The sequence below is a fragment of the Poeciliopsis prolifica genome, unplaced genomic scaffold (genome assembly GCF_027474105.1).
Source record: "Poeciliopsis prolifica strain line A6 unplaced genomic scaffold, Auburn_PproV2 SCAFFOLD009, whole genome shotgun sequence".
Classification (NCBI taxonomy): domain Eukaryota; kingdom Metazoa; phylum Chordata; class Actinopteri; order Cyprinodontiformes; family Poeciliidae; genus Poeciliopsis; species Poeciliopsis prolifica.
The window spans coordinates 11,985,604-12,013,028 of NW_026562384.1; the positions used below are offsets into that span (position 1 = coordinate 11,985,604).

The window sequence follows — 27,425 nt, forward strand, 5'->3', positions numbered from 1 at the left end:
AAATAAAGCCACAAAGAAGAGAAGCAAAGCAGTTGACGCTCGCATGGATACCCGTAGACACGACGCGACATGGACAAGCTTTAAGCTTGACTAAACCGGCTATCCCCCCTCCCCAACGCTTTAAATGTATTAATCTTGATAAATATGACTGAAATGTTTTCCACTCTGTTCGGGCAAAATGAAGCTCAGGGACCTCCCGGGTCTTCGTCTTTAGGTTTTGGACCAGGGAAGCCGCCGCCACCCATCCCGCAGAACCAAGTCTCCATGGCGGCGCAGATGCCACCACAGCTCGTGGATGAAGGGCCTACCCTGCGGAAGTCCGGAGCCATAAACGAACCTTTCTATTTACTGCGAGAGCTTCCTGGTACGTTCACATTATTACGCCTCCAGGGTACAATATGTGATATTTATATTTTCAACGGGTTTGGCTGATATATTATACACTGATAAACAGTTTGTAAACAGTGTTGCTAACAGTTGCTAACGGCACAAGTGAAAGCTAATTGTCGTTATTAGCCTCTTTTATCTGAATAGTTTTTTTTTACATCTAGACAAGCATATCTTAAGCTTACGTTTGTTGGCTTTCGTTCTTAAAGGCCGTATATTCGTTTATGTTTCATTTTAAAACCAAATGTTATATAACCTGAGGGACCATCCGTGTTGTAGATTCAACATTCACCGTTCACGTAAAAGTTACTGGACGTTTATTACAACTTTACTGTACATTTTGTTCTATTGTTAGCAAAAACCTTTTCAATATAATTTTATGTTTTTAGTTGGAAACGAATTGACGGGCAACACCAACCTTATCACACACTACAACCTGGAACATGCCTACAACAAGTTCTGTGGGAAGAAGGTGAAGGAAAAGCTGAGCAACTTTCTGCCAGAGTTACCAGGTAAGCAGCCTGTTAGTTTATAAAAAACAAAATCTTTTCGTCTGTCATTTCCTATGTACTGTTATTATTATGGGAAATTACCTTTTTTTTCAAATCAGGAAGACTTTATTACAGTCTCTTCTATTGGTGCTCGGAATCTTTTAAATTTAACTTTTGGTCTTTCGTTTGATCATTTAAATGTAAATAGTAATCTTTTTGCATCAAAAAGTACAAGTACGCAACATTATAGCATAGAGATGAAAAGGAGTAGAGCAGTGTCATAATGTTAATACGTATTGCATAGAAGCACAATTTGAGTATTAAGAAACGTCATGGTGACATTATTGTTGAGCATTACAATGAGGGTAACGGTTGCAAAAAAGGCACATTCTCCCTACTGCTTAATTTCAATTCTGCCACCAGTGTTCCCATTACTTTCAGTGATCTTTAGCATTTCAGCCATGATTATCTAATTCAGGTGTGGGAATCTGATGCTGTAAGGTCTTATCAAAAAACTCATATGTCATAATATGTCCCTTGCACATATTTGTGAGTTTGCTTTTTTACGTTTTTTTCCTCTATCACCTGCATGGCAGGTATGATCGACTGTCCGGGCACTCAGGACGGCAGCTCGTTACGCTCTCTGATCGATAAGCCTCCAGTGTGTGGGAACTCCTTCAGCCCGCTGACTGGCGCTTCGCTCACAGGATTCAGACTACACACAGGACCGGTACTTTAATTCATATTCTGGTCTGCTGCTAACGTCTTAAACACATCATGAGTAGATACTAAATACTAATGCATGCACATATTTCCAGCTCCCAGAACAGTACAGACTGATGCACATACAGCCTCCAAAGAAGAAGAGCAAGCATAAACACAAGCACCATCGACCACAGGACCCATTACCACAAGGTAGGACAAATTATTACCTTTAAATGCAAGTGAGTTCAGCATGTCAGCAAGCCACTTACTTACCTGCTTCTTTTCTGTTCCAGAAACTCCCTCAGACTCTGATCCTAAGAAAAAGAAGAAAAAGAGGGACGATGACCCGGATCGAAAGAAAAAGAAGAAAGACAAGAAAAAGAAGAAGGTGAGAATAAATGTTTAACATCAAAGTAATAATTTCTTTTCTTTATAACTCAGATAAAAAATGATTACATTTTGAGTTGTCTTGTCTAAGGCTGTAAAACATTAAAGGCCATATATTCGTCTAACGCTGTAAAACAGCATTAGACAAGACGCTTTTTTCCAGACACTATCCATAGAAAGAAATCAAACATCTCTGTAATGAATTTGATAAATATAAATACATTTAAGTAAGTTTTAAAATAGATTTTAGTGTAGGCTAATGTAAACTGTTAATAGTTATTAAAAATAATCAAACTGGGGACGAAAATGTATTTATAACTACATTGTGGGCAACAGGTGTTACTTTTTATCATTGCTCCTAGCTCCTTTTTTGTTTGTGTGACAAACTACAATTATATCACCGTATTTGGTCAACATCCTGTCTGTTGCTGTGCAATGCTGACTTGGTATTTAATGTCTTTTTATTACTACAAATTTCTGTAGTTGTTCCTGTTTTAGGTATTAAAACCTTGTGCATGTGAGATGCATGGAGAGCAAAATATACATTATTTATTCAGTGTAACAACTAAAGTTATTTGTTTTGTTTATGACAAAGTTATTTGTTACAGTAAAATTAGCGTAATAAACATTTTTTCTTTAAAGTGAGATAATTGTTTCCATGACCATAAAAATAATAAATACTGAAATAATTGCTCATGCTTTTTTGTAAAAAAAAAAAAAAAAGTCAAGATAAAGCACCTGAGCGTTTGCCATTTTAATTAGGACTTGTTCATAAGAAATTATGTATCTATAGAATTAAGGCAATTTTGGACTTTCTTAGAGATTAACTGCATTAAGACAACAATCCAAAAGGTTTTTGAAATTTTAATGTTGTGGTTATTTCTTAATTTGCATTAGAATTGGTAAACCAGTTTGACACTTTTATCCGTGTGTGAACAATGTTAGAAAATGTCATTACATAAAATGAAACCGGTGTTTGTCTCTGCCCTGAACCAGAACCGCCACAGCCCAGACCACCCCGGCCTCGCTGGATCGCAGCCCAGCAGCAACAGCCTCAGATAGACGAAAGCCCACTGTGTGTGTCTGCCTGTTTGAATGTGTGACATTTTGTAAGAGTGTGTGTTACGGGTTATTGTGTTATTAAAGGTATGCTTCATGAGATAAACAAATGGCTGTATAATGTGTGCATCTTTGTGTTGAGTGAGCAGAGATGTTGGGTAAAAATGGAAAGAGATGTTACAGACTAAGCTTAAAAAAACCAACTGTGTGGATGGACTAAACAGCCGTTGTGTATTTCTTTAATTATTTTTGTTCTTATTTTGACCATGACGCCAAAATCAAATAAACTTTGATTATAAATTGTATGTTTCTTTCCTTAATCTGAATCACCTCACCAAAAATGACACATTTACTGCACGTTTTATTTGTACATTTATTTACCAAATAATGTTGAATAACCTAAATGAATTCTGTAAATCAAAAACTAACGGTACAGAGGGATGTCTGTAAAGTCTTTAAATATGGTTTAAGTTGTAGATCACAACTTAAAAGACCACATGTAACTTACTTATACTTACTGCTGGAAAGGAATTTAGTCTGTTCTCATGAGGTCAGTTGCTGCGTTATCGTCAAACCGGACATTTATGGAAAATGGCTTTGGTTTACAGAGAAAACTGGCAGAGATGTTCTTCTATTGAAAGGCAAGGTGACAGCAAAACAAAAAGCAAAACTATTTTGTACAGAGAATAAACCATGCTTCAGAAATGAGGAAAAAGTGGCAAAAACTTACATCTGTGTAATATAAACAGATAATACATTTTGTTTACATTTAGGATCATTACTTTTCTTATGCTGACACAAAGGGAACACAACCTGCTACAAACAGTTTTCATGCTAAAATCAGATGTGAAATCACATCAAGGAAACAGACTAAAAGCACAGCAGGGTATCCTTATGTTCCTATGCTACACACTCCAATATTTATAGTAAAACAAGCTGAAAATGTTATAAAAGTAACAAGCCACATCACAGTTGTATTTACAAAATATATTTTTTTTTCTAAGTTGATGCAAGACCCATAGAAATAAAAGCTGCATAGAGCTAGAATCATCTGGACTACTTTTATAGTGATCCATCTACAAAATAGATTTCCCTTTTTATTGCTACTGCAGCTAAAGTATAAAAACACACTTGCATACACATACACACACTAGATAATTTCTGTGCATAAAGCAATACAAAGTGTTTTAAAACTGTTCACACACTGTGTCAGAATCACCCTGTCAGTCACGTTTTCCTATACAAACTTGTTCCTATATATTACATAACATGTATGGATTCTAGCATTATTAGTGAAACAATAATGCTAATGACCATTAGCATTAGTAAATTCCAATGTTTTTAGTCTTTATCTGAAGAAAAAGAAGAAAAATCAGATAATTGAAAGAGTTCATTGACCTGTGAATGAAACTGGGACAAAACAGGAGGAGGTAGATGTGGTATCTAAACATACAGCCATTTTTGTGTTCAAATTATCAGATGGGCTCAGATAAAATTCACAAAATCTTCTTCATATGCCTCATAAGCCTTCTTACTTTGATAGGTGCACGCTCTACGTTTTCCTGATTTGCTTCGATTCTTCTTACTTTGGGAATACAGTAGAAAAAGCACAAACAACATTCTGCATAGTACAAAAACAATACTGATCAGATCATGTAACTGCCCTAAAAACCTCGTTGTTTCTTTGGTGTTCGCAGGTGAGTAATGATTGTCAGAAAACTACTTCAAGTATGGTGTTATCCACAGTTTGTCGTTGCCTCTGCTTAATCTTTAGGTTTATGGCTTGAGTTGAAAACTGATTTGGCTCTTGGATCTAAATCCAAATAAATAAAAGAGCAACAACAACTGATGACACGGCTCTCCAAATAAGAAATTCTGACTTGTAACAAAACAAGCTTGTTTGTGGCAGGCAAAACAAGCACAAGCAATGACTAAAAAAGAAAAATAATACTGTTGAAACCAGAAGTTTATATACACTGAATGAAAGAATGCTTAAAGTTAAATCGGATCAGATGTCTCGAGTGTTAGGTCAGTCTCGATTATCAATATATCTACATGCTAAACGTCACAATAAGTAGAGAAAGAATTTATCAAATATTTTAGCTGATTTCTTTTAACTTTCTCATGTCAACCAGAAACCAGCTGGAGGCCTTACAGTACATCCACTTAAATATGTCAGACAACCTATCAGATGTCTCCCAAGCCATGACATCATCATCCGGGCTTTTTATTGTTGTTTAAAGATGTAGTGATAATTCTATCTGCAAACTCTTACTTTTGAAGACATTGATCATAAATCTGACACATTTTTCTCTGTCATTGTTGCGCCGTTTAGCGAATACAAATCCTGTAGGTGATTCTAACGGAACAAGGATTTTGGTCTGATTTAACTTCAGGCAGTGAGATAAAGCGTGTATGTCTCTCTCCTCAGTGTATGTTAGCTTCTGGTTTCTACTGTATGTCGATAAAAACACATTTTTCTCGATGAGAAAAAAAAAAATCTGGTGTCCATTCTGCAGCCTCATGCTTAAAATGACCCATAATTTTCTGCTCTGCTGCTGTCTAAGCATCTGTCTAAGCGTTGCCGTTGCTGTGAGGCTTGTTGAAGCCGTTGGCTTCGGTGGACTTGAGAGCTTCCATCTCCTGAATGGCAGGTTGGTTGTCTCTGGCCGTCTGCTCCCTCAGCAGGTTTCTGCGGTGGTAAAACAGGTAACCCGGCAGCAGGAAGCCGGTGAACGAGCAAATCAGAAGGCCCAGGTTGATCTGAAACACAGGCGAGGGGACAGGTGAGAAGCAATACCACAAGGTTGATGTTGACGTCCTGGAGTTTTTAGATGTCCCTAAATCAAATGGGCGACATCCCATCACTTCTCCAACACACTGGAAACAAATGAGTAGCTCGATTCCACGCCTCTGCAGGACTAAATTTAGGCAATTTATTCTGGTGTGTTGGAGCGGGGGGCATCTATAAAAGTGGCTTTCTAGGAGTGGACTCAGGCGTCCCTGTCCTTAAAGATTTGTTTCTGGGGACAAAATATATCTAATTCCCAACACGAGCAGAAAAAATAGAATCATTCCCAAAATAGGATTAGTATTTCAAATCAATTTTAGTCAAAATATTCTTAGAATTATTAATCTGATTTATTTGGTAATCCACTTTAATCCTTTAAAGTGGATTACAAGATTATTCACCCAACTAATTGATCAGTAATTTTGAAAAAAAAAAAAAAATCTGTCACTGGATCATCAAATCAAATGCCTTAAGATTTGATAAATCATCTGCTGTAAAAATACAACATTTTATTTGATGTTTCTGCGCTTTGAGTTTTCTCTGTCTTTAAAGAATCACAGAAAAAATAAATAAATTCAGACTTAGTGGTCCAAAATGAAATTCTAACAGAGCCGAATGCCATATTTTACATACCGACGGCTCTTTATTTATTTATTTGCTATAAATCATGTATGACTCTAATTCATTGTCACAAAAAGAAAATCTGTTCTATGCCCTTTTCAGGCTGACAGTTAAGGCACTGCTTTGCTCATATGTTGACCTGAGAGGTACGTGTGCACGCATGAGGGTCAGAGAGCATTTCCTCACCTGGTAGGCGTCCCCTTGAAGATGTGTTACCATGATGATGAAGAGCGGTTGCTGCAGCAGCGCGACCACCGCGCTGATCATGGACTGGAGGCCTGTCAGTGTACCGAAGTGGTTGGACGGGTAGCTGTTGAGGAAAAATAATAAGTGGTTTAACATGGCATTGAAATAAACTCCAGGATCATCAGGATGAACATCAATGCACAGTAACATATTTAACTATTATGTTGTATCTTCTTCTTGATGATGATGATGCAACATCTATATGAAACGTGTTAATTACTGCCAGAGATGGCTTGTTTCCATGTCTCCAGTGGGCACATGTCATCTTGCTGTAGGGAATTTGACCTGCTCTGGTTCTGCTGAAACATCTGGTTGCTTTTATCACACTGTAAAGCTGAGTTTCATTTTGGTGTTTATTTGGTGTCAGAAGATAACTCTAAATGAGTCAGAAAACAATCTGCTTGGACTTTAATACCGGCACGCTGAATATTGTTGTGTTTTCCACCTTATAAAAACAAACATGGCACCGTTGTTCGCTCTGTGGTTTACAGAGGAATCTTGTCGAATTTTCCTCGCCTAAGGGAATGAATGCATCCCGTGTCTGTCGTGTTGCTGGGGCTGCAGGACTCACACAGCAGCGTAGAGGCCTCCGCAGCAGGAATGGATGAATCCTCGGACCATCGTGTGGAGGATGAACGTCAAAATCTACGGCAGAAAAACAGAAAAGAGGCGGCTCGTAAGCGTTTGTTCTGATGGTATTTTATTGTTAACGTGTGATGCGGTGTGTTTACCTGGAGAGGCAGATTATCCACGAGGTTACAGATTCCAAAAATGATCAGAAGGATGTTGGTGAAGATGAAGGCTCTCATAGCGTTGGTCACTTTCTGGATCTTACGGTCTCTTTTGGCTCTAAGGGAGAGACGGGACGTTATTTTTAATCTGCATCACACGTGTGTGTAAAACCCGTCCTCCGTCTCAAAGAACTTCCTGTTTGCATCCTTACATGGAAGCCTGAAGCTGAGAAGTAAAATCCCAAACCTCTCACATCTGTTATTTTTCACTGGACGTACCTCTTCACTATCCCGGTAGAGGGACACTTCTCCTCTTCACACTCCTTCATCTTCCAGTCCATGATGTAGCCAATCAGAGGACACGTCGCCAGACACAGCAACTGCAGCGTGCCAAAGATGGAGGCGTAGTAACTCACTGAAAGGTCAAGAGGAAAACAATAAAATGAGGTGAAAAGGTCAGGTACATTTTTAAAGGTTCATCCCGTAATCTAACAAAACTCACCTGTGTTTTCTGCCTCAAGCTTATCGGGTCGTGCTAAAATATAAAAAACAACAAAATTTACAATAGTGATAAAACAATAATAGAAAAAAAATGGTAGAGGTTAAAGCTCATTGGACACTCACGGTGTTCTTTTCCCTGGGTCACCATGAACTCCAGCATTTTATTCATTGCTCCCATGAAGAAGATGATCCTCAGCTGGGTCATCCCCATCGTGACCAAACTCCACAGGAAGATGGGGGAGAACACAGACCGCCGGAAGGGAACGGCATCTATGGGAGGAGGACAAACCTTTGGTGACGTGGTTTTCAATGCTGTTAATGGACCTGAAGTTTAATAGGTTACTGTGAAGCAAAAAACCTAACCCTAACCTAACCCTAACCCTAACCCTTACAGACAACTTGATCAGTACGTAAACATATTTGGGAATAGTCTCTCTTCGTTTTCCTCTAACATGAGCGGTTAGCTTACTCACTTGGTGCAGTGTCGGGTCCATTGGGAAGCTTCTCCGTGGAATGTCGGACGTCTCCGTTTTTCTCGTTCAGTCTCTTCCCTACAGCCTTCTGCTCAGATAATGGATCATCTTGCGTCATGAGAATCTTACTGTTGAGTACAAAACATGAGATGGTTGCAGCTTTAGATCCCGCTCGCTTGACTTAAACCGCTGGTGACGTTTGCAGCAGACAGGCGGGCGTTTCGCTGACCTGTAGTCAACCTCGTCTGGAGTTGGGAAGCCTTCTGAGGGCCAGTTGCAGAAGCAGTTAATAAAAACGAACCCGGCGAGACCCGCCCACATCCACATGATCACATGGAACCGCAAGCCTGCGTCGTAGATCAGCTACAAAGACGAGAAATGATTGTTGCAAAATATAAGTTGCTGATTGGGTCTTTTTAGTGCATGCAGCAAAGTTCTCAAGTCACTGTCGTCATTGGAAACAGACGTCCTTTTAATACTCTTCAGCAACATTGTACAACAAACAATAAACATTGTTCTGAAAAGCCTCAAGTGCTTCAAAGAAAATTAGAAACTGAAAGGTCTTCAGAAACCCTGGACAGAACATCTGGATCCTTAAAAGCAAATTACGAAGAAATCTCTTGCAGTTTCAACAAGGTTCCTATTTTGCAAATAAAACATCCAAACCTATCTAGACTAAGCTTTCCAAAATGTAAAATACTAAAATGCACATCTTGTAGTGGGCTTTAAATGCGTGTGTAACAAAAAGCTGAAAAGAAATGAGGAAGGAAGAAAAGGATGAAAACGTAAAAGAAAGAAAAATAGGACAGATTCCTAAAAGGAAGGAAAACAGAAGAAGAAAGTAGGACACAAAGGAAGAAAGGAAAGAGAAAAAATAAAGGACAACTTTTAGACAACAGGGATCAGAAAAAAGCCTCAAATTCTAACCGAATAAAATATCTTAATAGCTTTTTCCAGACTTTTTCTGTCCAATTCTGTCCACTTTTGATCGGACAGAAAAAGTAGGAACAGTGTCTAAAAGTACTGCTCAGGTCTTATGTGTGCACACACCTACAGCCACACTGCGTCAGCTTTAACCTGCAGGAGGAAGGCGAGACACACAGGGAAAGACTAGATCTGCGTTAAATCTTATCATTTACCTTGACGCCGGGGAAAGTGACGGCCGAGGAGGCGTAGGAGCCGATCATCAGCGACATGATGGTGGAGCTCAGAGAACCAAACATGTTGGGGAGCTTCAGGGATAAAACACACACACAGATTTTTATAATACTTATTAAATGAACATTAAATGTGTGAAAGCTGTTTGATTTTTCTCTCCACCAGGGGGCAGAATGTATCAGCTTTAAGAAGGAGACTGGGTCAAACTTTCTACATTTTTTTTCTCCTCCCACAGAGGAATTTATTACTTTCTAATTTCATGACAGCCTCACAGTTTCAGACGAACAAAGCTTTGTTGTTTTAAAAGATTTGGGATTAAAGTCTGACCTTTCAGCATACTGTTTGACCCACTGAGTTTAACCCGCTGCGAATGGCGGCCTGAAACATACCAAACCACATGGTGGCAGGTACCAGCACATCATATATTAGGCTGGCCCATTCACAGCACTAAGAAGATTATAACATATAACAACAATCCATTGTGCTGGCAACACACTAAATGCCCTTTGATTGCAGGTTTAAATGGGTCAATCATGATTATAAAGATCACATGTGAGGGATTGTAGTTGTCCTCCATGACGGGCTCACTATTTTACCTAACCTGCTGTCGGCGTCACCCAATCCCTCAGCTGTGTCAGGGGTCACTGAGCTGTGACAGTGACCCCTTTTTTTTTTTCCTCTCACACATCTATGAGACACTGATAGGTTCAGAGCTCAGAGTCTGACTATCATTTGGGAGAAAAGAGGCCAGAAGGACAGGTGCATTAACCAACAGCTCCCTGCAAATATGCATAGCTTATTTGCAGGCCACTCGCCTTTTGATACGCATCCAGCTGCCATGAAGCAATACTTGTTGGGAGTTGCACTTTCTGCTGCTCGAAACCGCAATCCTCTGTGATCCACGGTAAATATAAACCAAACAGCTTGAACTGTAACACGTGTTTAATCGCTCCTAATAACTGATCATGCACAGCTATTTGTAACCTTGCCTTATTATATCTGAACCTTAAAAAGGGAAACGCTGCCAAGTTTAACAGCCTCATAGACCCCGAGGTGCAGGGAAAAGCTGGTAGTCAAATTAAACATCAGGGAATTACTGAATAGAATTGACATTTTAAAATCAACACTGTCCAGTTTACTTAGATTTTCACCGAAAATACCCCGTTTGATTCGTTTCTCAAAAGTTGGAAGCGAGATATCACCATGTTGCATCATCCTTTAATTCACAGACACACAGGATCGTTTGAATAAAAAACAGTTTACACTTTGTACAACCTTTTTTTCCGGGAGCAACATTTCACCATTGCAAAATGTTATTCTTTGTTCTGATTTGCCTTTTCAAACCCTCCAGATTACACATGCATTTTGGTTGTGTTGTCAGTATGAGGGTTTAAAAAGTAATTTACATGGATTTCTATGTTTCTACCAAGAATAGCAAGAAAATAATGTTCATCTAGTCATTTTATGAAACAGAAACTCTATACAAGTATACAGAGAGATTTTAGGCAGGAAGATGTTCCCCAGGAACAGACTTCCAGGAACTTCAGAGCCACATATTGAAAATCTTCCTCTAGAGATTCTGTATGTGGGTGTCAAGTGTGCTTTTCTGTGAATATTGACATTTTATTCTCAACGTCTGTGAGAAAGCTGCATTGCGATCGCAATATGGTGACAGTTTGCAGCCGGCGTGCTAATGTGTCTGTATTGCACCAGGAAGCGTCAGGTCACTTCGAGAGCCCACAGTAAGTGGTTAGCAGGTAAACAGGAGAAAAACGTTTCCCTCGGCGCATGGTAGAGAGAGCCTGACTGTCTGAGGAAGAGGAGGAAAAACATCTCGAAGAACACTCGTCTTCGTTTGCGATTTCTCAGAAAACGGGGGGAAAACTTGACACCTTCATGGCTGTTAGATCCGTGGATCTGGACTCTTCTGACCACAGAGGTTCAAGGAAAAAGTTCAGAGAAGAGTTTTGAAAAGCAGGCAGAACAAAATGCAATGCCTCGTTCCAACTTCTCCTTTAAAATGCATTGAAAAACATTGCTTTGAAGAAATTGGACCAACACAAAATAACATAATTGTGGGTTGGAAAGTGTTAAAAGTCTGGGATGTATTTGGATTCAGTCGTCTTGGTTCAGTATTTCTAGAACCGTCTTTTGCTGCAGTTACAGCAGCAAGCCTTGTGAGGTTTTCTCTACCAGCGATCCCAGTAAAATACACTGTAGTTTGGGGGTTATGAAATGACAAAGTTTGGAAAATGTCACATTTCGTCTGTCAGAACAGACATGACAAAGCCCTGCATGTTAATAGGTGACTGAACGGAGCCATGCGAGGGTTAACCAGGGGTCAGAGAGTCACAGAGAAAAGGTGCTCAGGTCACTCGTTTGTCACCGCCGATCAGTCCAGCCGCTGCTCCAGCTGTGCCCACTCAGCTGGACTCTGGAAGATCTTGCCAGCCGGCACTGACTTTAATTAGGACTTTAATTACTGAGAATATGCCAAATGACAGATTAATGGATTCAGAGATGTGTTTCATCTCTAACGATGTGGAAGAACGGTAGATTACACACAGAGAAGTTGGCAGAAATTATTATTTTTTTTTTTAAAAAGGGGGGGAAAAGTTAGTGGGAGAAACATAAATTCAGGATTGACTGATCTCTCTCTAAACCACAGCTGAGTGGCACCAGCTTCTTCTTTCCCCTCGCTTTATGTTCTCGCTAACCTTTCACAGATTGTCTCATCTGTCACATCCAGCTGCACTGGACTTGCATAAACCAGAGCAAGGCCGAATGTTTAGATTTGGATCAAAGCTTTATCAGACTCTTTATGTTTGACCCAGAGTGTCACTGTCTTCCACATCTGTAGTTCCCTGTAGTTTGCTTTCTGCTTGTTGAACAAATTTCACCAACTGCTTCAATAACCCAGGGAAGGAACAACTGAGCGCATGTTAATCACCAGCAGGAGATCCAGCAGAAACTTCTGCTCTAAACCCTCTTTTTTTTCTTTTTCTGGAGAGCTGAGGGGGTGGAGCTGATTTGGCAATCGATCATGAAATACTGATCTAACAAGCAGAACTGCTTTTACACGTTCCCAGCGCTAGGAAGAGCATTGCTGCCATTCAACCGTGAGTTGAATCTGTGAAACCATCACAGATAGGTGTGTCACCCATCGGCTGAAACACAGGAGTGACTAATCCTGAAAGGAAAGCTGAAAAAGGTGCAGAGCAGGTTTTCAAGCTTTACTTCTCATTTTATTGTTCATGAGTTTTAACTAACAGAGTCAAATCAGATGGTGTTTCAGTTTATCTTTTGTTGTACCGTCTCTGCGTCTCTCACAAGAAAACCCAAGAAAACAAGAAGACAGTTTAACCAGTAACTCATTTTACAGTTACTGGTTTTGCTATTTAATGAGAATAGAACCTTGCCAAAAAAATCTGATGTTTGGATCTTTTTATTTAGATATAGTAATGTTTTTGTGGTGGTTGTGAGGAGAGTGAATCAGATTTTGTATTTTTGTTCTCAACTTTTAGAAATATAACTTTTAAAACAGGAGAAAAGAAATTTGAGGTCAAATTTTGACTATGGTAGTTTGTAGTTCTTTTTTTTTTACATCCTAGCATTTTCTTTTTAACTTATTTTTTTTAATTAAATTTACTGTAACTGGTTTTCTTTCCCATGTTAACGACCTAGACAGAAAAAATACCCACGTTCCAGCCGTTTTGTTTGTTTTTAGGGCAGTGTACAAAGCCTGAAATGCCCATATAGGCTACTTTGCAAAAGATTTAATCTTAAATGCAGTTTTCAAATTGTTGCATTTGGACAGAATAAATATTATTTACAATTTCTATTGCTGTTACTTAAAAGTAGAATTGATTTTTGTCTGCATTTTCTTTACCTTGGAAAAAAAAAGTGATACATCTTCAATAAATGTATAACATAGGCACACCAGAACAAATAGCCTCAATATACCAAAATATTAGCAAACCTTAATAATGGTTATATGGCATGTTCCACCTACATATTGTTTATAATTTGCAATCGTATTAGTAATGTAAGTGGGTCATTTATTCCTGTAGCTCAGTTAAGTGGTATCACGCTGACGTGTAATTCTTGAAGGTTATTATTAAAAAGTTGTATCATAATGTAGGTAATTGACAGTTGGAGATCCGAGCAGAAACGGTGACGGTTTTGGCTCAGATCTCTCAGGCGTCTTCTGTTTTTCATGATATCTGAGTTTGTGGGTCTTTGTCCTTCTGCTCAGCTGCTGTTCCTCCATCAAAACATCAAAACTGGTGGAGCTCAGAATGAAGCCAGAGAAATGTTGACAAGAGGCCAGGCAAGGACAAATATAAGTGTGAGGTGACTCTAACATTAATGCAGGTGCAATATTAATTGAGTGTGTGTATGTGTGTGACCGATGGGACAGAATGAACAGTATGAATATTGCATGCGAGGTTAAACAATGTCAGAGCTGCTCATGTGACGCTATGACATTGAGTCTCTGAAGGTGGAGAAAGTATTTTTAACAACTTGCTTTTATTTCAATCAAGCCTGACCTAAATTCACGGCTGAATTTAGGTAAATTCACGGTTGAATTTAGGTAAATTCACGGTTGAATTTAGGTCAGCTCAGGGGAATTGAGCTAAATTCAAGTTCCGAATAAATCCAAGCTGAGAAATGTTTTCGTAAAACTAAATGCTCGGTCTCTGAACTGTACAGAAACCAAAGAGTGCATTTGAGAAAGAAAAAAAAAAAAACAACTTCCAAAAATTAAATCTTTGTAAACAGATGAGTCAATGAATAATTCAAATTGATTTATCACCAATCCCCCACAGCCTTCAGATGATGATTCCTCACTTTCCTTCCAGTTTTTAATAAAGCGTTGAACAGACCTCAACCCAATTCTCAGTAGTTTCTGCAGCCACCTATGACTTTTTGTCCGTTTGATGTCAATACTGTGACCCTCCTTAAACAGACTGATGTCCTTTCCATGACCAAAGTGTGCATTTCCACATGTTTGTTTAAGATATGAGAAGCTACTCATTGCATCATCTGGGTGTTAAGTAACTTGTTTCCATCTGGAAGACAGTTGTCAGATGCAGTAACTATCCAACACTTGTGCTCACACTCATTTATTTATTTTTTTGGTGGGGTGCCTGGCACTGTGTCATGTGGCTGTTTTTTTATTCACGAACCTTAACAGTTTGCCTGAAGTGAATTTTAACTCTTTTTACTAAATTTAGCTTTTAAAAAGGTCTAAAGTTGAGATTTTCAGATACATTTTCAATGCATAGATTAAAAAAATAATTGTGCCACATTATACATAAGTATTTTCTATTTTATCAGCAGCAGGTAACATGTAAGAATAAAGGAAGGTTTATGTTGTACGTATTTGTGTTTTGGGGCTGCAGGAATCTTTCCAAGTTCCTAATGAGCCAGATTACATGCAGAACCACTGTCTGACCTTGAGAGAGGCCTTAAAAATCCTTGACTGTTCAACCACAAAGTGCATTCAAATGCAGATTTTCCAGTGTTTCTGTACGGTCACACAGCACATTAATTGCTTCACTAACCGGACTTGGTAATCTGCTTTCTATCGGCCTGTTTGAACCTGCTCACTCTGCTGTGCTCACATAAACTGTATTATAATGTCAAAGAGGTTAAAATAAGTCTGGTGCGACTCACATATTCCACTTCACGGCAAAATTTGAATTTTGCATCCTAAAGAAGTCCCTGAAGGTTATGTTTCCAGATTTTGTTCCCTTTCTCAATTGTTGGAAATCTATTGAAATGAAACCCAGATTTTATAAAAGCACAGCGTCCTTCAACAAAAATTCAAGCTATGTAAGGTGGTATATATATGATGCATAAAATGGCAATATTTGCCTGGGAAATAAATACTGCCCATTTATATTTTGTTCCTAAAATTCTTTGCTTCCTCGCAGTCGAGATCTAGACATTAGTGTCTGACTTTTAAGGTTTAGCCCAAGAAGAAAAAAACTTGTGATTCTAGCATCCATAAATAAATAAATGAATGTGAGCACAAGTGTTGGACACCAGAGGGGAAAATACAGCAATCTTTCCCATAAAGCTGCCATAGATTTCTCAAAGTCGTATAGACGTTAATCTTTCCTAATCTTAAAGTTATTTCCTACAACTACTGTGAACTGAACCTCAGTTAAAGATATTTTGTGCACCGAGTCACCAAAAAAAACCCAAAATGCAACTCCTGAATCCTTTTCACTCAAAGGAGTTTCTCCTGAAAATGCTAGCACCAGGCTGAAAAGTAAAAAAAAAAAAAAAAAAAAAAAAAATTTGAAATTGTTAGTTAAAGCAAGCTTTGCATCTCATCTCAAAACAAACTGTTTTTAAATGTTTCCAACTACAAACTGCCATGTAAGCTGTTTTTCAGCAGTGTCAGCGGTTTTCCTTGGAGGAATCAATAAAGTTTATTTAACTGAAGCAGATGTTGTTTTCACAGCACCATGATGAGGCTGTGGCATAATGTCATCCATCCCAATGCAAATAACCAGGAAGATTACATGCACGTATCAAATGGACTCTAGCAGCATGTATCATCATGTTTGCCTGGTCAAACACATCTGAATGAGCGTCATATCTGTGTTTTGGAGCAGAAAACTGTTAAAATAAAGAGAGGAGGACGAGGAGGTGCATCGGATGACAGAGCATGACAAAATGCGTCCTTGTGTATTTTCGGTAGAGGTAAGTGGGCAGAGCTGTGCAGGAGGGTGTGTGGGCAGCCATGGGCCATCATTGGTCCAAACAGGCATGACAGAGTTTCCATGTCTGAGAGGTCAGATGCTGGATTGGGTAAACACAATGTACCCTCAAAAAGCATGACTCTAAACACACGCCAGGAAACAAGAGGCAGCTGCACTGATAAAACAGCCCCAATGATGTTGGTGGCAGCTGACACGTCATAAATACATACATGCATATATCAGCCTTATGCTGGTGAGATATAAACAGCTCCCAGTCACAACACACTGAGCTGACCCAAACAACGCTGAGGCTGTCAGCTGCCAAAATATCCCTGGGCATTTATTCCAGGTAACAAGAAACAGAAACCTTTAATAAGTGCTGGATCAACATGTGTCTTATGATTTTATCTTTAAAAAGAAATAAAAAATTAACTAAACATCCCCAGAAATAGATTTAATTATGAAGTCCACCAGTCGCTGCCTTACTCTTAGGTTTAATAAGAGAAAATCTTCCATGTAAAATCAAAAAGTAACTATATAGTCACACTAAAAATCTAGAGTCCAGAAACTCCTCTGTCCTCATTTCGATTCAAGCTGGTTAAGAAACATCGTCTTGTTTTTCATTAGATTTTTTATTTTTTTTTGTTAAATTTATGATTTTTTTTTTCTTGTTTGAATCGTCTGTTACTTTTAAAAATGTAAACCACTTTGTGGGAAGAAGTAATATTTACTAAGCCAGGTGTTTCTATTTTAAGAGGCATAGGTTTGTTCTAGATATTAAGAGTTGCCTGATAAAACTGTAATTTGATAGACATTAATAACACCATTGATGGCAATGTCTATTATTGAGTAGCATAATCACATTTCCATCTCTGTGCTTCTCTGTGTCTCCACCGAGTTGTCCAGAAAGGCTAAAACTAAAAGTCCTCAAATTCTGCATTTGGTAAAGAATCACAGAGAAAGCGGTGTGTGGTTTTTACCTGGAAAATGTTTACTTATGTATCTGTACTTTACTTCTATTGTCTTGTTTATTTGTGCTGTTGCTGTGTCTCACCGTGATGGAGGTGAAGGTCAAACAAATTCCTCCGAAGCCGTTCAGCGAGAGAGCTAAGAAGATGAGCGCCGACAGATCTGCAAGAGATGAGGAACATCTGACTGTTACGTTTTGTCCAAATAAAACTACAAAAAAGTGCAGGAACAACAGCATGTAAAGATAAAATGCGAGAGTTTATATGATGTGATTAAAAAAAAATAAAATAAAATTGCACGTTTAATCTGACAGCCGAGACTCATGGGAGCATATATTATATTTTACTGGATATGACTGAATGAATGTGACAGGTTTATGTATCCCAGTGAGGTCAGAGTGATGTTCTGCAGAGGACTAACTTATTTGTACTCACCGTGAGTGTTGTAAGCAGAACCAGCCATGATGATGCAGGACAGAGCAAATAAGGAACTGTGAGAAAAAACGAAGGACGTGTGTAAATAATAAAATAATCAAACACACAGTAGAACTTTGATGAGTCAATAAAGAGTCAACAAATAACTACATGAATCACACAACTGAAGGATCATCGAGTGAAAGCATGAGGAAGGCTTTTCTCTTGAGTCTGACTCAAAGGAGTGTCTGAAGAACTTTCATTCATAAAAAAGATGCACTAAATTTAAATTTTGCAAACTAAAAAAGGAGGAGAAGTCTGTTCATGCGGTTGAAGAGTTATTCAGTCTTTATAGTTACTGTATAAAACTGTCATAATCTTTGGGACTGCTTTTATGTTTTGCTTTAGTTTGAATTTGCCATTCTTTGCTTTTAAAGAATGGCAAATATTTTCATTATTCAGTTTATTTATTTCTTAGTTGATACAAAAGTGTTGCATGGAACAAACAAAACTTAAAAGAAGCTTGAATCTGAAATTTGATGCAAAGGAACTGGGCCTCTGTCTCTATAAGCCATTTTCTTGAATTTCCTCAGGTTGACCTCAGTGACCTCTGCGTTATCCCTTCACAGCTGGCCTTTATTCTGCCTTTTAGACCCATCATCTGCATTCACTAGAAATCACAGTTAAGTCTCTCAGTTTCTCCTGGATTTCACTGCTGTTCTTGCTGTGGTTATTTTGTGGTTTCCTCATGCTCTCCAGGATTTTTCTGTTTTCCATTCAATCTCCTCTCTTTCTGTCCTGGTGTCATTTGGGTCATCAACAAACCTCAGCTATTACAAAAACTTTGTCACATCCCTCTGATCCAGCCATAGAAAAAAGGATCAAGAGGGAAAAAACTCACATCCTGGCATTTTCACACATCTTAAACCCAAATATTTTTATAGGCTAATTAACTGTTCAAGTTTCAACTGGATTTCTCCTGACAAAGCAGCCAAACTTTATTTTTACATGCTAATTAAACACAATTTGTCATTCTGACTTGTACTAATGTTCTTTCTGAATAATTTAATTTTGATTTCTATTTTGATTTGTTTCCTTGTGTTCAAATTATTTTGTTATTTGTCTTAAATCGATCTCTACCAGGTGAAGAGATTTTTTTTTAGGGTAGTGTAAATTTATCAATTTTTATACAAAAGGTTAAAAAAAATCTACTTGCAGCTGATTTCAGCCTTTTCACCAAAATAAACTTAGTTTTTCTCTCAATAATTGGCAAATAATCCCATCTGCATGTGTTGGATTAAAAAAACGACACCTGAATTTAAAATTGAGAAAAGGAGTTAAATTAAAATAAAAATAATAAATAGTGGTTGTATGGTGAAGACTGGAGTTAATGAAGGGATTCTGGTCAAAATATATATTTACATTTACATTTTCTTGTGTTTGACACACAAAATGAAGAGACAGCCGAGGGTTAATCAGTGTCAACATCATGCAGGAGTTATAATGTTATGACTATTGCACAATTTCTCTGCTCTCCATAGAAACAAATATAAAACTGCTCCACCATGACTCACTTCACAAATATAACAAAATGTACTTAAGAATGCCGTCCCTCCCACAGCAGTAATAAAGGAATAATGGAGGTAAAAGCCGTAAGAAGACACGTGTTGCAGCGTCAAGAATTCTATGCATGTTGGGAAATGAGGGCAAGCTGTCATTCCTGTTAAATGTCTAGGCTCAGAAAAAGTGACGATGACTACTCTGATAAAAATCTGTGACCCAGTTCACCGGGCCCAGGCAGCACTTAGCTAATTTGACTCTTTTCTGACAAGCTACTGGACCAGGGATGGGTTGGTTGTGGTGTTTTCACTCCAGCTTCACAGACAGATGGACAACGCGTATTTCATGACACCTACCTGCCGACCAGCCGAATTGGACGTGGGCCGAACTTGTCCATCAGGATGCCCAGCGGCAGGGTCGTGGCGCTGAGCAGGAAGGAGCCGATGGTGAATCCAAGATTTAGCATCTCTTCCTGTTCCACACAGAACACCCAGTCGTGTGCACCTTCTGTGGTGTTTTTAGGATGCAGGACCACTGAGCTGTTTCCTGAGGGATAAAGTGTAAAAGGCTGATCAGACAGCTGCAACAGAGCAACATCCCAAAACAGCTGCTGCAGTTAAACAGAAAAAAAAACAAGGTTTTCAAGACAACCATGAAAAACCAAAAGGAGGCTCGGTGCTTCTTCTTTCACCTCGATAAAGTACGTTTGAGAGAACTGAATGGTTCTTTAGCGACAAAATGCTTTTCTCTTTGTACCTGAGCACAGGTGAGAGTAGAAGCCCTCCCTCTTCAGCATGATGAGAAGAGAGCCCCATCCCAACAACACGGCCGAACACAGAAGGTTTTCAATCACCGCCGTCACCGCCATCCACCAGCGCCTCCTGTAGGCCTGAACGAGAGTGGGGGCCATGGCTGATGCGCTGAAACCCAAAAGAGAGAAGATTGTGAAAAAAAAGCAAACAATAAATACAATTAATTAAATGTTTCACAAAGCTTTATTGTTTTATGCTGAAATACAGTTCATACCTTTTTAAATCGATGCTAAGCAAAGGTACTGAAATCATGAAGTCTTAATTTGATAAGTATAAATAATTATATTTACCATTCTTTAAAGCAAGTTATATTTACATATTTTATGTACTGTATACTTCTACGGATGGAAAGGTTCAAACTTCATTCATTGCAGCTCTTCTTGAAACTGTGTTGCAGGTTTGAGATCTTTATAAGATTAAACCAATTATCTGTCTTAGTCCAAATCTGGTTAATGATAGGACAACAAGTGGATTGTTGTCCTATCATTTGACCCTGGAGATCACTGACAGGCTAATTTAATCACATTCCTATGATTTCCTGTTTAAGATTTGGAAATTTTATGTTTCTTCATTTCTTATCTATTAATTTCCCCCTTTTTAATCTCCTCATTAAGCTCTCAGTGAAACACCAGCTACATTCATTCATATGGATGAGAGTCAACAAACACTAAACTTTTATTGTGCAAATCAGAGCTGCAACTTAAAAGCTTAAGCTTTTAGCAGAATGATCCTTTCTCATGGACAGTTTGGTCCTGGTTTCGTCTCTCTTGGATAAAACTGGTTCACAAAATGGGTGGCTTTTATGTAAGTGCAGCTCTGTGTTCAAACAGAAGGGTCTGTACTGCCAAAACAAACAAAGAAAAGTCAGTCGTGACCACCTCTAATGAACAGACACACGAACACACCGCCAGGACAGGCCGATGGTCACTTTAACCTCTGACAGTGGAGGTAAAAGAAATCTGACAGCACTCATCTGGAAAATGTCTAAATAAAACACAATGATCCAAAAATAACCAACCACGTGAAGCTGCGAAAAGGGGCAAATGGAAACGAAGGCAGGCAGTGGGAGGAGGACTGCAGTCAGGCCCTCTGACAGAAAACACTTCTTAATGAGGGCCTATTTCCTACATGGGTCGTACTGGACAAACTGGGACGCTCCAAAGGGACAGATTTGTCTCTGCTTGTGCCTGCAAGGCATGTGTGTAATGCGATTACTCACAGCCCAGCGAGCAGCCAGTCTGCTGAAAGGAGCATTTAAAACGGAGGATTTCCCTGTAACTGACACCCCGTGATGAAAATCTCTGCAGTGGTCAGTCACACACACACACGCAGACACACACACGGAGGTGACAGAGTGAAACCATTCTCATTCATTCACTCGTGTAAATCCATAAATGAGACTAATAACGAAGTCAGAAAGTAAGAAGGAAGACTGAATGAGTGGAAAGTAAAGGTTTGGGAATGAAACGACAGCTGAATTAAAAAACTGATTTATGCTGCATAAAGTCATGAGTTTATTAAAGAACTCGGAGCTTTTCCTCTTTTTTTGTTTCTAGTCTCAAAGAGCCAAAACCCCTTAATATATATGTAACACAGTTGAGAAGGGTACAATATGTTTTAGGTAGATGGGCCAATAGGTTTGGCTGTCGGAGCACGATGGGTGTTTAAATGACACACATACACAGTTGAGTGAACTTAAAAAACAATTAGCTTTAGTAACATGAATCATAAACTCACAAGTGGACAAGACATACAATTAAGAAAATAAAATTACACACAATAAAATACATGAAATAAAAACAACAATACTTGGCCAAGTGCTAAATATCAAATTTAAATCTATTGGGTGCACCCTGGTAGTTTGCGCTCTAATCTCTTTTAGATGACAAATGAATCAAATTAAATCCTGGTTCAGGTCTCACTCAACATGGGAGGAAATCCAGATCTTTCTAAGTCCAGGTGGGAAGGCTCGCCATCAAAGTCAGTAGGGGAATCCACTCCAGGAACAATCCAGGAGAAGAGAAGAAAAAGCAAAAAAAACAAAAACAACACAACAACAACAAAAAAAAAACTGATCGATCTCAGTGCGGCACGTTCAAAACAACTAGACAGGGACTCTCATTCCAGACACGGAGGGCACTAGACAGTGTAAAATGCATATTTTTTAAGTTTTAACTTAAAGAAAATGAATTAAGTAAAATAAAAATACATTATTATATAGGCTTTACTTCAGTTGAACTGAAAACAACTGCCAATCAACTGCCAGAAAGTGCAACAGTTCCAACTGATCTTAGTGGTTCTAACAGCAGAAAAACTGAAGTTCAGTTTTCTGAAACTTACCACTCTTTCTAACTTATAAGTTGGATTTAAACAATAACTATTTACAAAAAAAAATTCCTTCAAAGTCAATAAATGATATTAGAAAGAAACCAAAAGATTCTCACTCTGGCTCAGCTGTCTGATCAGGGTTGGATCTCCCGCTCACAATCAATGCTGCCAACATGGGAAAGAAGGTGGAGCCTCTGTGGCATTCCGCTCTCTGATTGGTCTAAACATTCATGGGAATCAAACTTCCCATTGGCCAGGCAGACTACCCCGCCTACCCAATCTCTATTTCCCAAAAGGCTATCCCCACTTTATGTGTGTTACATATAAATAAATGATTTTTTTAGTTTTCAAGCATCATTACCTTCGACGTGAACCCTGCTCATCATATCAAAGGTTCAAACCAGCATTTGTCTTCATTATAGCTCCATTATTCAGGTGTATGTCACTGTATCAGTTCTGGATACAGTTTGGCTGATAGTTTTAGATTCAGTTTTTCATTTTGAGGCATTTAAAAAAGGAGAAGAAATGTTTTTCAGTGATTAGAGATCTAAGCAGGTTAAGGGGGAAAATGGCAAACTGATTGATGCTTCTCTAATTGTCAGCACATCAAATCGATGTTTACCATAACTCTAGACACTAATATTGGTGAATTGACCCCAAAACCTCAACATCACTGCAAAAACATTTTAACCAGTATACAATCACTGAGAATTTCCTAATCATGCCAACAATTCAGCGCTTTCACATTAAAATATTATTTTCCCAGCTGCAAGTAAAAGCCTTGGTCAAATTCACAGCAGGATGCTGGAATCAAATGCACAGTTTTTCTATCTTTCTGTAAGGTGGAAAGATATTGATTTATTTCACTGCTATTTTACCTTAAAAGACTAAAGACCAAAACTGCCAAAGAAAGAAAAGGCAAAGCAGCGACATGTATTCCCAGGAAGTGCTTGAGCTGACTTGTTTAGGTTGAGTTATGCCATTATAATATGATTATAAATATCCTACAATGATTTCTGGCAGACCTGAAATGTTTAACAGTAATTTGCTTTATGGCAACTATGGTGAAAAAACTACTACAGACATGAAGGTGGTCCTGCTCGTGTGTTATTAGTAACATCAGAACGTAAATCGTCATTGAAAACATCATGTGATGTGTAAACAGCACGGCAGGTGAACAACGGGCAGCGAAAATAAACATCATAATTATGCTTTTTATATTTCTTCAAGACCACCATACTGTAGCTCACACATTTTTGATCATTTTTGTTACTTAAAACAAGATTTACATCTTATTGTATATTCCTGTACAATATGAGAAACTGTATGTAGAACTGAGGAAAGGCAGTCAGTGGAGCCAAAGGCTTCTGTCTTAGCTCACCATGCTAGCTGTGTTGAGATTGTGAGGTCACAAGATAAACACTACGCGTCACTGGACACCAGTTCTCTGAAGGCAATAGCCAGCAGCCATGATTTTAAGGTATCAGAATAACTCTGTGTGTGTGTGTGTGTGTGTGTGTGTGTGTGTGTGTGTGTGTGTGTGTGTGTGCGTGCGTGCGTGTGTGTGTGTGTGTGTGTGTGTGAGTGTGTATCAAGTATCTGAGCTCAGGTTAAAGTAGGACATGGAGCGAGACAATCTGGTCTTCTGAATTGTTTCCATTCTGTTTGTTGCTTTCTGATACTACTGCAGCTACAGAGGTTTTCAAAAGTCTTCACACGCCTAGGTTTTTAAAATTATATCATGTTCCATCTGAAAACCTGTGATAAACCAAGACAAAGTGGTGCATCACTAAATATAGAGCAATCCTGGGAGGCTGCAAAAGACTCAAGACTGAGGAAGAGACAATGAACGACCCTATACATGCAGCCAGCAGTACAACTGCATGGCCTCCAACAAAGAATTACCACGTGTCAAAATGGTCCAGTCAAAGTCCAGATCTTAATCCAATTGAGGAACTGTGGCACAATTTGAAAGGTAATATTCATGTAATTTTGTTTATCTAGTCTGACTGAGCTTGAGTTTTCCCACAAAGAAGAATGTGAAATAACTTTGCTGTACTACAAAGTAAAACATGAAAACATTGCAGTTTGAAGTTCCAGAAACAAAACGTGGTAAAGTTCAAGGGGCGTTAATACTTTTGCGTTCCATTGTATTTTAAGAATACAAGAACATGAGAGCCTTTGTGTTGTGATAAGGCAGAGCGGTCAACACCGCTCTTGTTTTACTTGTTTGCCAACAAGTAAAACAAGACAGCAATGTGTCCTTAGTGTTGATGGGCAGCTGTGACTCCTGACACAACATGCAACGTGTGTTGGCTGAGCATGCATGAAGTGCGGAAACCTGAGGAAGGAATGCCATATATGGAAACCGTTTCCTGAATTACCTGAGCCCATGCCTGATGCAATTTTGCCTCTAGTGAAGTAATACAGCACTGTAGTACAGAGAGACGTTATGAAGTTGGATCACATACATAAATAAATAATAGTATTTCATTTGGCCATGTCTGCTTTATTCATTTTGTGTCCAGCTTTCTTTTTAAGCGTTTCTTCCCCCCCGCTCACACCTAGTACTGCTCTTTTTTTCCATGCTGGGGAATATTGCTGCCGCATTGTTTATCATTCTCCGCAGGACATAAAGAACCGCAGGACAAACTCTTCATTCTCATGTGTTTCCAAGAAAATAAACCACGCGCTCTGGGACAAACCTTCTGACGGCGCCTTGCCTGAAGGGCAGCTGCTTCTCCGCGTGTGTGACCTCAGCCTGGGTCAGGTTACTGACTGTGGAAGCAACAATGCTGCGTTCACTGATTCAGCGCAAAACAGTAATAATGAGTTTAAAACAAGCAATGAAATTCCCCCCAAAATGTTGAGTTTCCAATGACACGCCTATGTGAGAGCCTTTACCAACAGGATCAAGAAAAGCTGTATATTTAAGTTCAGTACTTATATTTAGAATTTAAAGATTGTTCTAGTTTTCTGGTTTCATCATGTTTGAGCTGAAACCAATAACAACATTTACAAATACAACTTCCACTAATGTATAATTTATGTAAACAAAATTAGCTGTCTTTTCGATAAACGCAGTTTTGTTCAACCAAGCCACATTCCAGTAAGTATTTTAAAATGATAAGTCAACGTACCGGCCTAATCTTGGAGATAAATGTAACCAGAACCGTTTTAAATGGCTCCCGCTCCCCTTTTGGTAGGCTAACAACATTTAGCCATTTTTGTTCCTTACTAAGTTCATTTTGGATCTGTAAACAAACCATTTCATTCCCCTGTACATAAACCCATTCACATCACTTGATCTTTTGATATCGCAATTTTTTTTAAATGAGAATACAAAAATATAATTTAGAATTTAATTTAAAAGTATTTTAACTTACAAAAAAAACACAAAACAAACAAAAAAAGAAAAACACGGTATCATACCCGACTACCATTTGCTGTGGTCATGATAATATCTCACAGCCTTATTGGAAAAATGGACAAAAGCTAAAAACATCTAAAAATATATATTTCTATCTGAATAAACAAGACAAAAATTCACTTTTGTCTTGTATATTCAGTGGCGTTATTTTCTTCTCCTATTTGACTTTGTATTACATCCCATTTCTATTTGCTGAAGCTCAATTTCCCAAATGGATCAGGTGATAAATTGTGACCCCCAATCAAACCAAAATAAGTGTAATCCTCCGCCGACTGGTAGATATTAATAAAGCTCATAAAATCAAATCCCTTGCATTTTAAAAAAACATTTAAATTGTACGAAACACCCCTCTGCATATGTCTTAATGCGGTACAAAACGACCACAACTGCAAAGGCTACAAAGTTGACCATAATGACAACATCCTTTTGACCTTTTCTTTGGACTTTAAACATCAACATGTCAAACAAAGCTAATGAAATATTACCAAAACAGTACATTTGTAAAATGACTAACTCTCCAATTTAAAGTGAATATGGATTTACTGACCCCAATTTAAAGTGAATATGGATCTACTGACTCTGGGACGAGCCAGTGAAGGCAACGCGTGTCTTCATCCTGATGAGACAATAAAACTGAGGCTAAAATGATGTTAGAGCTCAAAATGCGGTGAAATGAGACTTGCGCAGTTGCGTTGCGTGCTTCCCCGTCAATAGTAACGCAGCGCTTACGCATCGGAAGTTCCTCTCAGCTTTGAGACGGAAACAATGCGTTCCTACTACAAGGAAGAAGTCGTACAGTTCAAGCATGGCAGAAACTCTCCTCCCATTCCCCTCATATCCGTGCATTCCGATCATTAGATACAGTTTCCACTTCTTAACCTGCTCTTGCGTCCGCGCCAAGTCTTTTGCCTCGTTTGCGCGTTTTGGCGAGTTTACAGAGAAGAAACGCCTTGACGAAAGAGAAGTTAGAAAGTTATGTCCGCCTGTTGAGCTGAATGCCACGTGTCTGTCGCCGGTCCTTTCTGCTGCCGCTCAGTCTCACGTTTATACGATCAACATCACTATCACGACTACATCACACAAAAACATGACAAATCCCAGGAAAAAACAAACGAAACAACTATTTACTTACTCGAGTTGTGTGTTTTCTTTGTGAGAGGAACAAAATCTTCAGATGGTGTCAAGCTGCTAATTAAAAACTTATCAACTCCCACATTTACTTGTATTAGTCAATGTTAAGATCCTGAAGCCATGAGTTAGTTGTGCTTTTTTTCCCCTGTTAGTTTCTTGTTTTGTTGAGGATTAAGTTCTTCTCACACACATTTCTCTGTTCTCCCTGGCTTCATTTGAAACACCCACTGTTCCCCTATTTGACTTCTGATTCTCCTCCCTCTTCAAGCTGAAGGGTGGAGAGAAGTTACCACCCTTCAGCTCTTTTTTTTTTCTCCACCACCCCTTTCATTTTACAAATGCTCTTCTCTCATCTCCAAATACTAAAAATACATGTAAATGCTTGGACACGCAGCGTGATGACGTGTCATATTCACTTAGTTCTTTTGCATGTTTGTTTCGCAGCCAGCAAAGAGTAAATACAAGGAAAAGTGTAAATATAACTGGCAGAATACAAAAATAACCACAAGTAGAATG

At 38.7% G+C, this 27,425-nt stretch overlaps 2 protein-coding genes across 5 annotated transcripts; one reads left to right on the plus strand and one right to left on the minus strand.

The window, feature by feature from the left end:
• Positions 1-8: 8 nt before the first annotated feature.
• On the plus strand, positions 9-3,334 carry med19a (mediator complex subunit 19a). Its single transcript, XM_055034784.1, has 6 exons — positions 9-364; positions 777-899; positions 1,475-1,608; positions 1,697-1,793; positions 1,877-1,971; positions 2,967-3,334. Exons 1-6 carry the CDS (start codon positions 145-147, stop codon positions 3,030-3,032), a joined length of 735 nt encoding a protein of 244 aa, XP_054890759.1. The 5' UTR covers positions 9-144; the 3' UTR covers positions 3,033-3,334.
• A 36-nt stretch (positions 3,335-3,370) lies between these two features.
• On the minus strand, positions 3,371-27,144 carry slc43a1a (solute carrier family 43 member 1a). Of its 4 annotated transcripts, none has more exons than XM_055034780.1 (15): positions 26,911-27,144; positions 19,965-20,128; positions 19,565-19,754; positions 17,670-17,725; positions 17,321-17,397; positions 9,532-9,624; positions 8,622-8,755; positions 8,393-8,520; positions 8,043-8,189; positions 7,921-7,953; positions 7,698-7,833; positions 7,419-7,536; positions 7,259-7,332; positions 6,628-6,751; positions 3,371-5,792 (listed from the first exon to the last, which is right to left on the minus strand). In XM_055034780.1, exons 2-15 carry the CDS (start codon positions 20,116-20,118, stop codon positions 5,604-5,606), a joined length of 1,653 nt encoding a protein of 550 aa, XP_054890755.1. In that variant the 5' UTR covers positions 20,119-20,128; positions 26,911-27,144; the 3' UTR covers positions 3,371-5,603. The 4 variants fall into 4 exon arrangements, with proteins under 4 accessions (XP_054890755.1, XP_054890756.1, XP_054890757.1 ...); XM_055034781.1 differs by lacking the exon at positions 26,911-27,144 and adding an exon at positions 26,326-26,691; XM_055034782.1 differs by lacking the exon at positions 26,911-27,144 and adding an exon at positions 25,054-25,122.
• Positions 27,145-27,425: the final 281 nt, after the last annotated feature.

Excerpts from the sequence above, each read along its gene's own strand:
- med19a (XM_055034784.1), top strand. The coding sequence starts at position 145 with ATGACTGAAATGTTTTCCACTCTGTTCGGGCAAAATGAAGCTCAGGGA. Across the intron at positions 365-776 it reads TTTACTGCGAGAGCTTCCTG|TTGGAAACGAATTGACGGGC; the intron begins GTACGTTCACAT and ends TTATGTTTTTAG. Across the intron at positions 1,609-1,696 it reads TCAGACTACACACAGGACCG|CTCCCAGAACAGTACAGACT; the intron begins GTACTTTAATTC and ends ACATATTTCCAG.
- slc43a1a (XM_055034779.1), bottom strand. The coding sequence starts at position 22,523 with ATGTTGGCAGCATTGATTGTGAGCGGGAGATCCAACCCTGATCAGACA. Across the intron at positions 8,756-9,531 it reads TCACTTTCCCCGGCGTCAAG|CTGATCTACGACGCAGGCTT; the intron begins GTAAATGATAAG and ends TCGTCTTTGTAG. Across the intron at positions 7,333-7,418 it reads TGGATAATCTGCCTCTCCAG|ATTTTGACGTTCATCCTCCA; the intron begins GTAAACACACCG and ends TTTCTGCCGTAG.